Source organism: Cyprinodon variegatus, unplaced genomic scaffold, assembly GCF_000732505.1.
Source record: "Cyprinodon variegatus isolate N-32 unplaced genomic scaffold, C_variegatus-1.0 Scaffold436, whole genome shotgun sequence".
In the NCBI taxonomy this organism is placed as follows: domain Eukaryota; kingdom Metazoa; phylum Chordata; class Actinopteri; order Cyprinodontiformes; family Cyprinodontidae; genus Cyprinodon; species Cyprinodon variegatus.
This window is the reverse complement of record NW_015150889.1, coordinates 521,123-532,647: the sequence shown is the minus strand read 5'-3', so window position 1 is coordinate 532,647 and position 11,525 is coordinate 521,123. Positions and strand designations below refer to the sequence as shown.

The 11,525-nt window shown below is 37.3% G+C and overlaps 1 protein-coding gene across 1 annotated transcript in view; it reads right to left on the bottom strand.

Moving 5' to 3' along the window:
- The window catches only part of LOC107093633 (receptor-type tyrosine-protein phosphatase N2-like), a 281,824-nt gene that overhangs the window by 72,578 nt on the left and 197,721 nt on the right, over positions 1-11,525 (bottom strand). Inside the window, exon 13 of the mRNA XM_015388814.1 lies at positions 1,234-1,446. Within this exon, the coding sequence (XP_015244300.1) occupies positions 1,234-1,446 (213 nt within the window). The remainder of the gene's footprint in view (positions 1-1,233; positions 1,447-11,525) is intronic.

The window sequence follows — 11,525 nt, the reverse complement described above, 5'->3', positions numbered from 1 at the left end:
AGAGGTGGTTAGTGCCTATTTCCAGTGGACATATAATTGAACTTTATTAATCCCACACTGGAGAAATTCACTTCTGCATTTAACCCATGCCCTTGGGGAGTAGTGGGCTGCCATTTTGTCGCACCCATGGAGCAGTGTGGGGTCAAGGGTCTTGCTCAGGGATCCAGAGTTGCAGTCTGCAGGAGTGAAGCTGGAACTCAGAACCTCTGGGAGCCGAGCACAATGCCCTAACCACTAAACCGCCACTCTGACATGAAAGAGAGATGAGTCACACCCTAATACTAAGGTTGCAAATAATGCTCCAAACAATAATTTAAGGTTTTCTTTTTTTTCAGTTCAACTTATAATCAGCTAACAAGTTTTTGTTTCCTTAATAGTCAAAAGTCGTTGCATTAGTTAAATTAATAACAGTCTACACAGCTTAGATTGCATTAGAAATGCAAGGTGTCAGCTGATGGTTTTTTAGCTTCATCCACTGATCAATCATTCTCAAAAATAAGATAAGTAAATGCAACATCTCCAAGCAACTGTGGCTGGGGATAATGCTGACACTCTTCAGTGTGGAAGTTGTAATTGCAGGAAAGTAAATACCAGTGAGGTCTTTAGAGTCTGAGGTACCATAAAAGATGTAATAGGAATGTCAAAAGGGATCTGTTTTCTACAGAGGCATACTGAAGACATTCAAAATCAACATAATAAGATCCTAAAGTTTAAAAGTTGGACCGCTTGATCAAATCTTATTTCAAAATGATATAAAAATATATCGATATATTTTGGCATGTGATCTTTTCCACCCATACTGTTGCTCCTAAAACAAATAATTAATGACAACATTAAAACAAACATTTATTTTTGCGTTCAATTTTAGTTTTTAAAGAAAGATTGACCAGATTAAAATTTGTAAATCAGAAATTACCCACAATTCTCTGATTGTTGTGTCAACATTTAGCAAAGATTATATAAAAGAATAGGGGATAACCAGATTTGGGAAATTAGACCTGAACCTAAAATAAAATAAGTGATGTCTTGAGTGATCTAGCAGTTTATGTTAAAAAAGGAGACCAAAAAAAAAAAACAAGTCAGCCATTGCTTGGTAGAACATAAATGACTGTGTTCTTTACCAATATACATGTATTTAGTTTGGTATATGAAAAATTAAACCACAGAACCAAAATATAAAAAAATTATTTGAGCTGTCTCATTGGATTCAGAGGAGCCAGTTACACCTCCTACCTGATAGGTGGCAGTAGCATCGCTGCCACTGTCTGTGCCCAGGTTGGTAAGCTTCTCCTTGAGCTTGTGATGAGAGCGGTGGCGGAGGCAGTAGACCACAGTGGAGGCCAGCAGCACACAGACGATGCACAGGATGGACACAACTGTGAGGATGAGGAACTTGGTGGACTCTCCCTGGCTGTACTTGGTGGGGATCTGCTTGATCTGGCTTCCCTTTAGGTGAAAAGGAGAAGAAAGAAATTATTCTCATAGTTTTGGTCTCTTTCCTGATCTGTTGTACATGGTTGGTTTCATGCTTCAACAAAGTGTGGTATAGTTAACACTGTAAGAAAGCTTAAATTAAACAAAATGTGGATAAAAACGGAAATATCCCATATTGGCTAATAATTTTTTAATGGTTAAAAAATAGATAAAAAAACAAAAACAAACAAACATTCCAGTAGGAGTAATGGTTTATTTTAACCATAATGGACAAACACTGGTGGTAATTTTGCAGCTCCTGATTGGTCAATGAAGGGTTGAGCAGTCAGTTAAATGATGAAAGATTCTAATTTAAATTAGCATAAACTTGCAACAAATGACACTTTGTGCTACTTATAAAACAAATATTTCAAATCAAATTTCATGCAGTTTAGTTTGGCTAATCCACTGAATTTAATTCCCTGTAGAACCAAATTATTAATCTGTAGGTTAAATTGCATTTTCTCTTTTTTCATGTCTCCTATCAATGCAATTTACATGTAACAGTTGTTATTTTTACCAATTCATAACCATTCTTTTTAGTTGTTTGTATTTTAAACTTGGTCAAAAATACTTGGAATATTGAATTCTGTTTTGCTTCTTTGAGATGTAATTTTAATAAGAGAATCAAGGGTTTTAATAAGAAAATAAAAATGTTATAAAGAAAATTAATTCCTGCAGTTTATGAATACAAACTCTGACAGAAAACAATTAAAGAATAAAGGATTTGAAAAGATGGCTGTAGAGGAAAAAAAGATTTTAAAAAAGAATCGTCACATTTACATTATATTTTGCAGTCTTAGCATGGAGCTTGATATCTGTGAAAGACTTCACCTTAACAGCAAACAGATTGGTAGTTTTACACTGAAGTAAAGGCTGCATAAAATATGTGTTAAGATGAATTAATTTAGGTACTACAGTATTAGTGACAGAATCTAAGAAGTATTGGGCACACAATCACCCTCCGAGTTAGCACTAAATGTAATAAATGACTGCTCTGAGTGAAGCTTAACAGTTACAATTAGCTTTGATCTAAACAGTTTTTTTTAAAGGTCTTGGGTTCTTTCCAGATAAATTGAGTGCAAATTGTTCCACGGCTACTTCCTCCTCTGTAAAGAGTCCTGATTCATCCACTTTGTTAAAAATTGTATGATTTGGGGTTGAACCGCAGGGGTGTACAAAACATCCACTTAAAAGTGAGCATGCTTTCAGGTGATTTTCCTGATCAGTCAGACAAGAGGAACTAATCTGGGATACATCTGGCAGTGTGTGGGACGGGAACAACCCTGCAGGCTGTTGGAGCGTCACGGCATGCTGTTTGATGCCCCTGGATTAAAGCATCCGCAAAAACAGACCAAAAAAGGCTAACTGACAAGATAATCTGTGTGAAACCCAATAAGAGCGTAAAGCTTTTTTTGATACTAATGATTCCCCCCGCTAGAAGGAAATTTACAAAAGTCGGCAAAACCTGCATAAAATTTTGCATGATAAAGATAATTTCTTTAATCTACCTTTTTACTTAATACATTGCACTTCATAAGGCAGCTCTACAAACCTCAGTTAATCCACAGGTACATCTGAATAGTTAAGGATGGTCTGTTGACCCCGGCTGCAGTTTAACAATACCTGAGGATCAGATCCCTCAGCAAACAAGTAGAGATTAAAAGAAAGACCTTCCAGTCCAATCTAATTCTCCAAATAGCAGAATGAAGACAATATACATGATGAAAGCCTGCCCCACTTTATAATTGTGTATCGAAAACAAAAAAAAACCTACAATAATTTGCAGAAGAGGAATAGTGTTTTATTGAGCTCCTAATTAAGTGCTGCAGTTCCAAACTGCTGTTTGCTGTTCTTTTTCAGGGCCTATTGCATGATTCTTTTGAAGTGACAAACTACGAGGTAACAAAAGCTAACATAATTTCCCCTTATAACAATAATTATAATAACATGCAGCGTAACAATGTTGGCAACAAAGACGGAGGCAAGAACCAAAAGGAGGGGAGCTGCAAATTGCACTGCCAATTACAAGCATGACAAAAACTGTTCAGCAGAAATCAATAGCAGAAGCAGCTCGTCTCGTTTTTTGCAAAAGCGATTCCTTCCCCTTTTTTTTTTTGCTTTTTACGTTGGGAAATCTAGTTTGCGACGCTGGGTTTCTTTGCATCTGAGAAAAGCAGCAGGTTTTCGCTTGTATTGAGAGGAAAACAGAGGGGGGTGAAACAGAAGGGAGAAAAAAACCTGTCCCTCAGTTGAAGAGGTCACAGAGATTAGGCGAGGAGCAGCGTGGTAAGTTAATGGAATGGAGGCTTTGAGAGCAATGCAGTGGGGAGAAAAGGGGGACAAGTCCTCCTGAGTCCTTCCTGCCTGCCTGTCAGCAGAGGGAACTCCAGGAAGAGGGAAAAAAGGAGTGCCGCACACAAATCGGGAATTCTTGTGAGATTTCAGGGTGCCACTCCCCTTACCCAAGACTCCCCTTTCTTCCTTCCTCAACACCATCACCAGCATAACACTCGATAATTCCTCACTCAAACCCCCCTCCTGTATGAACGCATTCATGGCTGCTGCTGCATTCAGCACCTAATAAAGAGCGGCCGCAGAAAGACCCTCAATGAGGGTCAGCGCTTGTCCGCTGCTTTGCGGGGTGTCCAATTTTCTTGTGCAGCTTTCGGGTGCATTGTGAGAGCTGGTTGTAATGTGACGAACCACAAAGCAAACCAGAAGGAGGGATTTCTTAGGAAAATTCAACTAAAACCATTGATGGCAGTTTATAAATATACTTCAAACTTAATGCAGGAAGGATAATTACATCACAACTCTATGGCTGCACATATTAATACAGACAACTGTAAAAGTAGAAGAAATTGATTGCTTTTTTTTCATTGTTTCTTTTTATTAATGGGATTTTAATGCAAAAGATTGCAGCAGAATAAGCAGGCTTTAAAGAGGCATCATGAAGAAAAGTGGCTGAGCAGTAGTCTGTAAGTGTTGTGGGCTTGGCACGGCCATTAATAATGAATTATTGCTGATCCCACACGCTTCCAGCAAAGTAATGTTTGGTTAAATGTATTTTTTTTTTCTTTTTTTTTTCCCTCCCCCTCTTCAAACCCACAATACTGCGGACCAAATAAATTCATTTGTCATTTTCCTCCCTGAGTCATCTCATTGTTTTGTCAAATTAGGTTTCATGGAGAGCCATCGCGTTGCACGGCAAGTAATGGTCCATAATTCAGGGCTCTAACTGTAACAGCTCAGTCATCTTTCACGGGACAGATGCCGGCATTTCCAAAGCACACTTCCCCCTCTTCCTCCTCCCACCTATTCCACCTCATTCTCAGCTCTCTTTATCATGGCTGCCTAGCATGTCTGTCTATTGATTCAAACAAATGTTGCCTGACCCCACCTGCTTAATCAAGTTTGGTTGCTGTTGTTAGTAACAGTAAGGGACTGAAGGGGTTTGTGTGTGTTTGCGCTGATGAAAAACATGCAGCCATTCTGCGAATGCTGCTTAAGACACATAGCAGAAATTCAAAATGATGGAGAATGAAATGTTTGCTCCAGATGGGAGGTGGAACACTCACATATGCACATGCATGCATCAAACCGTGCAGTCTGCTCTGTGATGTGCAGCTCAAGGCGAGTATGTTAATACCTCTATCTCCATCTACGTGTGCTATCTATACCGTGCTATACGTGTCGAATAATAAGAGGTTATCAGCTCAGCTCTGCAGCTTCGTGGCCTTTCGCTGTTATCCCTCCTGTGGCTTAACACTTACTTAAATTACATTTCACAGTGGCTTAATGGGGGAGCTATGTCTACCAACATGAAGAAAATATTCATTTTATCCACATACATTCATGTAAAGTAATTAATTTTAAGATATACTATTTTTTTCGTAAGAAGAAATAATAATAATAGTTGTGTTTTAATTCGGTAGTCTTCAAATAAGGAAAACCACCACCCGAAAAAACGCTAATAATTGAAGGGACTCCCTTCCATGCTTCCACCCCCTATTGTCCATCTGCTCTTACAAAATTCATTGTAATTGCAAATCTTTTTGTTTGACATACACAATTTGACAGAAGATTTTTTATCTCATCACGAGTGCGGAATTTTAAGAAGTCTTCATTCAACCCAGACAGGATTCCTTCTGCCATCAATCTACCTCCGGATTCATCTTTTTGCAAAATAGGAATAAACCAAAGACAGAAAATACTGAATTCAAGAAGATTCATTTAAAATTCCACTATCCATTATACTACCAACTTTAGTATTGATGACTATAATATACGTAGTTAGTATCTTTTGCTTTGCTCACAAGAACTTACGATTTAGTGGAAAAAATTAAAAAGCAAGGCTTAAGGTGTTTTTTTTTTGTTTTTTTTAAGTTATCAAGACGTCCCGGATTAATGCTTTAGGGGCAGTCGATGTGTGTTTAGGTGTGTGTGTTTGTATGAATAGGGGTGTGGATTAGCCCGGCTTCCATAGACAAAAGGCAGATGGATTTCCACGGCTTTGGCTTATTCAGGGTGACTTAAAAAAAAAAAGAAAAAATAACAGAAAGGGTCAGAGGGGGGCAAACCGCTATTGTTTTCCTCTGCGATGACTTGCAGGAGGAAACAAAGATCTGTCTCTCACCACTGATTCATCCTGGGCATTTGAAAAAGTTTAGCTTGGTGTTAAACGAACATCTCAGCAAACAGAAATGCACAGAAACTCCAAAAGCTATTGGGATTCCACACAAGATGCATGCACACACATGCAGGTTTCATACACATAAAAGCTGATCAATTAAATTAAAACATGAAATTCATCAAATTAGAAACTTGAAATTTGTACTTCTTTAAAATAGCACAGACAATTCTTAGGTGAGACCACAACCTGAAGGTAGACTTGCATAGATTTCTAAGATGACTGCCTGCAAAGATTACAGAAATGCAAAGTGTGATTTGAATGTTGCACATTCTGCGGTGCAAAGCGGTTGCTTGGGAAAATGAAAACAGCAGCAAATCCCATTAAACTGACTGTTATTACAGCGTTACGGTGAGATGCAGATGCGTGAAATCCCTGAGCCGGGGGGGAGCCATCAGTCTGCCTGTGTCTGAACTCTAAGGTTACTCCCACTACACATGCATCTTGACAAAAATATGCACATCCACTAATAAAAGTCATTTTCATACAAGTAAATGGAGTACAAATGTTGCAACAGAAATCAAGGAAAATCTAAAAATTCACTCAGAGGACAGAGCCCCATATTAGACTGAACAAATGCAATCTGACTCCTCAGATTTAACAGACTTTAGAGAAGGCAAATGTACAGCTACAAATAGAATTAAATAACATTTACATGTGGAAAAAACACAAATGAAAGCCAATCCTACCAAAAATCCATGATTAGGAGATGTATTGGAAAGCTTCTCCTTCTCCTATTTCCAGTTCAACTCTGGTTCCACAGAAAGCACCTCACTAGCAGCAGAGGAGGAGGAGGAGGAGCAGGAGAGAGCAAGTGGGAGATGGAGAGAGATTTATCTCCTCCCATCATCCCCCTTACCTCACTGAAGATGACCAAAAAACGGAAAGGAAAATTCTTTGGTTTCTCATTTTTCCATTTGCTAAAAAATAATTAAAAGGAGGAGAATGAATTCTCTCCAGTAATTTTCTGGATGCATTTAAGTAAACTGAGAAAAAAAAAAAAAAAAAAAGAACTGGAGACGGCAGCATCCATCGCTTCCACATGGACGACTGAGATGCTTTTTTCTTTACTTCCAGAGAGAGAGGGAGACTACAAAGTGCTCCATGGGGCTCCTCCTTATATTTCTCCCATCCCTCCCTCCATTCCCTGCCTGTCTACCGCACATGTCACCTCCCCTCGTTGCCATGGTGATGGCTCCACATGTTGCCGACAGGAGTTGAGAGGAAGAGGAGTTCAGGGAAAAAAGCGAGGGTAAAGAGAGGGGTGTCAGGGATAGAAAAGGGAAAGAGAGCACACAGAGACAGATAAAAGAAAAAGGGATATCGGTGTGATGTGTAAAAGAGGGAAAAAAATCATAGATAAAAAGAGAGAATTATGAAATATTGCCTGTTTATCAATTCAACTGTTATTTAATAAATGTCGTTTTTTTTAACAAAAATGAATTAGAAACAAAACTGATTGTCCTCCAAAAGCCTATCCCTCCATCTACATAACAGTGGGAAATCATCTGGATCATCACGATTTTAGATAACGTGCTTAACAAGAAAGGCAAAATCTTTTACTTCTCAGATGAGCCAAAACATCATGCTTAAGAGCTACCAGGCTGTGCTAAACACACTTCAGTGGAGAAGAGCACAAGCTATTTTCAGTATCAGTGAAGTGCTTCAAAAGAAGTCAGAGGAAGCACCGAGATGTAAGAAGCTATTTAGGATGAGACTATGTCATTTTTGGAGATGTGAGTTGTTCATTCAGGCTGTGAATGAACAGGCTGTGAGAGAGTGAGAATTTCAACAGATAACAGGAAGGCTTCATAGAACTAATGAAAGTAATTTCTTTATCCTTAAGCTTTCACACTTTAACCACCATTAATCTTGTTGAATTTGGGAATAAAGGCAGTTTTATAAATGTCAGCATTAACTTAATGGTGAAAGGGAGGAGAAATAAAGATAATATCCAAACATACACATTAACACAAACATACAAGTAGTGGCTAAGCAGTGTAGATTGATCATAGTCATATTTTTATAAAAATAATTGAAAAATGAAGTTTATGCAAAGCATCAACAGAGAGGGGAAAAAAAACTTAAAGATAAAAAAGAAAAGAAATAGTTTTTTTTAAAGCTTATGTATTATTGCTGGAGTATATGTAGAAGGTTTATAGAGAGTTTTACATTAGTAGTGATGAAATTTGAAAGTTCTAAGTTGTGCTAACAGTTATATCAATAATAAGGATCATGATAATAGGAATAAACATATTTAAAGTAAAAATGGTTATAACATTGATAGTGGCATAATAAAGAAAATAAAATAATATAATAATAAGAAGAATATAATAGGAAAAAATCTTTTATTTTGGCTGGTTATGGAGCTAAGATAAGCTATTGGTCTAAGTCCCACAAACCAACACACCTCCACAAGAGAAGACAAACCTCCACTGGCCACACATTGACAACCGTTATGAGAGGGAATCAATGTGTCATTAAATTTTGTAGAAATATATAATCCTATTCAAACACAGAGACCTTGGTTAGAAAACAAAAAAGCTGCATAATGGAAAAGAGGAAGATTTACAAGGAATCTGCTTAATAAGAGATACCATAAATTATTCTATTGTTTTTTGTTTTTTTTTTAGGATCAACCCAGAAATTCAAATTAAAACCTCAAGCACAATACATTGATCTAATTAGCGTCACTGTCACAGTAAAATGATATCAGTGGGAATAAAATCTCCTCCCCTGCTTATATTTTTGGTGTGCAGATCTTAATTCTGCATTTGAAGGGCAGTTCTCTACCACATGAACCAGACTAGACTCAACCCATTGGGCCACAGTCAGTCAGTTTGGGAATATTAACCTTCCTCCCAGCTCCTGATCAACACACCTTTTTTTATTTATTTATTTTTTTTTATTTTAAGACCAAAAACGAACAATTGAAAGTTTGTGCTGTTACAGATATGACCTGTGAATGGCCTCACAGAATTTAAATAGATTAATTACTAGGTGCTGAAGGTGAACAAGGATGCAAGGCAGCCAGCAGAAAGCCTTCAGCTGCAGGGAAGGCTGGCAGAGAATTCATAAAGAGTCAATTGCATATTTATGTCTTTGTATGTGAAACAGCATAAGACAAATAGGTGTTTACACATTTTCTTTTCATGCATAGATTTCAGGCATATTTGTATAACGTGTGCTTTATTATGTTTTTTGTTTGCTGTATGGGCACACAAAAGCTGATAGTCCCATCTCGCTGGTATTTGTGGATCAGCTTGAAGGAGGGGAAAAAAAGGCAAAGGAAAAAAAGACGCTGCCTAATGCAGCTGACAAGGTCTTTCCTTGGGTGTGTGTGTGTGGCTGTGTGTGGACTGGAGAAGGGTTCTTCAGTCTATCTTTCTTTTCAACCTGCCCAATATACCCCACCACCCTCAACCCCAACTCCTTCACAGAGACCCCCACGCAACCTTTTGTCCCCCTTGGCGACAGCTGGAGGTGGCAGGCGGCGAAGACCCTCAACTATACTCAGTATACCGAGGTGGGTGGGGGTGGGGGGTTTGTTTTGTGGTTGGTGATTTGGGAGGGAGCTGAGCCTTTCAGTTTATATCAAGCCCAGCCACCCCCCACCGCCATCCGCCCCAACACTTCTCCCGACCTACACCTGCTTAACTCTCACTGCCTTCACCACAAACATTTGGAGGTGGAAGAAAAATGTTCCTGGAAGTTTAGCAACAAATATAATTATTTTAGGCTATTACTCATAACAACCACTTGGTCCTTCCAACAAAAAAAAATTATACACCTAATCTGTGTTTGCACCAGTCGCCCAACATCTCAGGCAAAAATGAATGATTTGATTACCTTATTTACTCATGGAGTGTTTCTCTTAATTATCAACATTTTGATTTGTATTATTGTTCTTTGTCCTTAATTTAGGCAGGACAATGGGAGCATAAAACTTAAGTGCTTTCCTTTTCATTATGGCCTAATATCGACTGACGCCATTGGATTTAAAGGTTGTTTTTAATATTATTTCTAGTACTGCGTAATGAAATCAACAGGAACTTCTACGCTATTATATCTTAAGTCTATATACCTTAACAGAAATAGAATTTTATAAATTTAAGTCCTTAAAATTGTTTCTTGAAAATTAAAATAATCTGTAGTACTTTTCTAAATATTTATAAAGGATCATAGAAGGTTCCCTGAAGAAAATCAAGGCTAAAGATGGGATCTAATTTTAGTAAATCTGCTACAGCCTCACCGTTATAAGTCCACACCTAGAGTCAAGTAAATTTAAGTTATACATTTCAGTTTAAAACACATATAGGTTTTGTCAGTATTATTTGTTAGAAGTGAAGTTTCCTCAGGCTATGCATTCCAACAAATTATTTACATTAAAAGTAAGCAATGTGCATTTTATAAATATTCTGTTACATCATACATGATTTTTCAAAGACAGATAGTTAAGGAAAAGACAATTAAGGAAAATATATATATATATAAAAAAATACAAGCATTTTGTTTTAAACAAAATCGTGTTTAACTTCATTTGATTTTAAAAATAATTTCAAGTGTTGGTGTGAAACAGTTCCCCAAACAATTGAACAGTAGACATTCTCAGCCACAGGTAGATACATTGTCAATGCCAAATGAAAGAAAATTATGCTTCTATCAATGCACTGAAAATATGGAGTATTCCAATTGCTCTGAATGGCTTTTCACAAAGTATTCCAACATCAAATCTTGTTTTGATAATGAAAAAATATAGTAAAGGACTTGAATCGAAGACTCTGACCATGTATGAGGAGCAGGTCTTTTATCTAACGCATGTAAACCAAAAAACAGTGAAGCACAAAATTAATCATACCCTAAGAAAGTCTGTCTATTATTTGAATTAATATCCAAAACAGAGATAGTATCATCAGCAAAGATGCAAATATAAGACCTCAAAAATTTTTTATTTAATAATCTTTGGGCAGCAAAAAATATGAAAAAACACAGTTGTCTTTTTTACTAAGTAATGGGACTAAAGGTCCCTTAAACTTTTTGAATGATCCCATGAAAACAAATCTTGGACATATTGCTTTTTTTTAAATGTCTACATGTAACAGCTTGTCACGGTTTTGGTTCTGTTTAAGTATTCTTTTTGAGTTTATGGTTTCACTTTGATCTATGTTATTCTTTGTTTTCCAGTTTTATTGCTTTAATTTCTGTTTTGTGGTGTTTTCTGGATGTATTTCAGGTATTTCTTGTTTGCTCTCTGCTGCCCTCTTGTGTCAGTCTATTTTCCCCTAGCTCCCTTCTAGACTCCTCTGCTCACACCTGCTCCCAATCTGCTGATTAGCTTGGTCTTTGTTTCTCTCTCCCA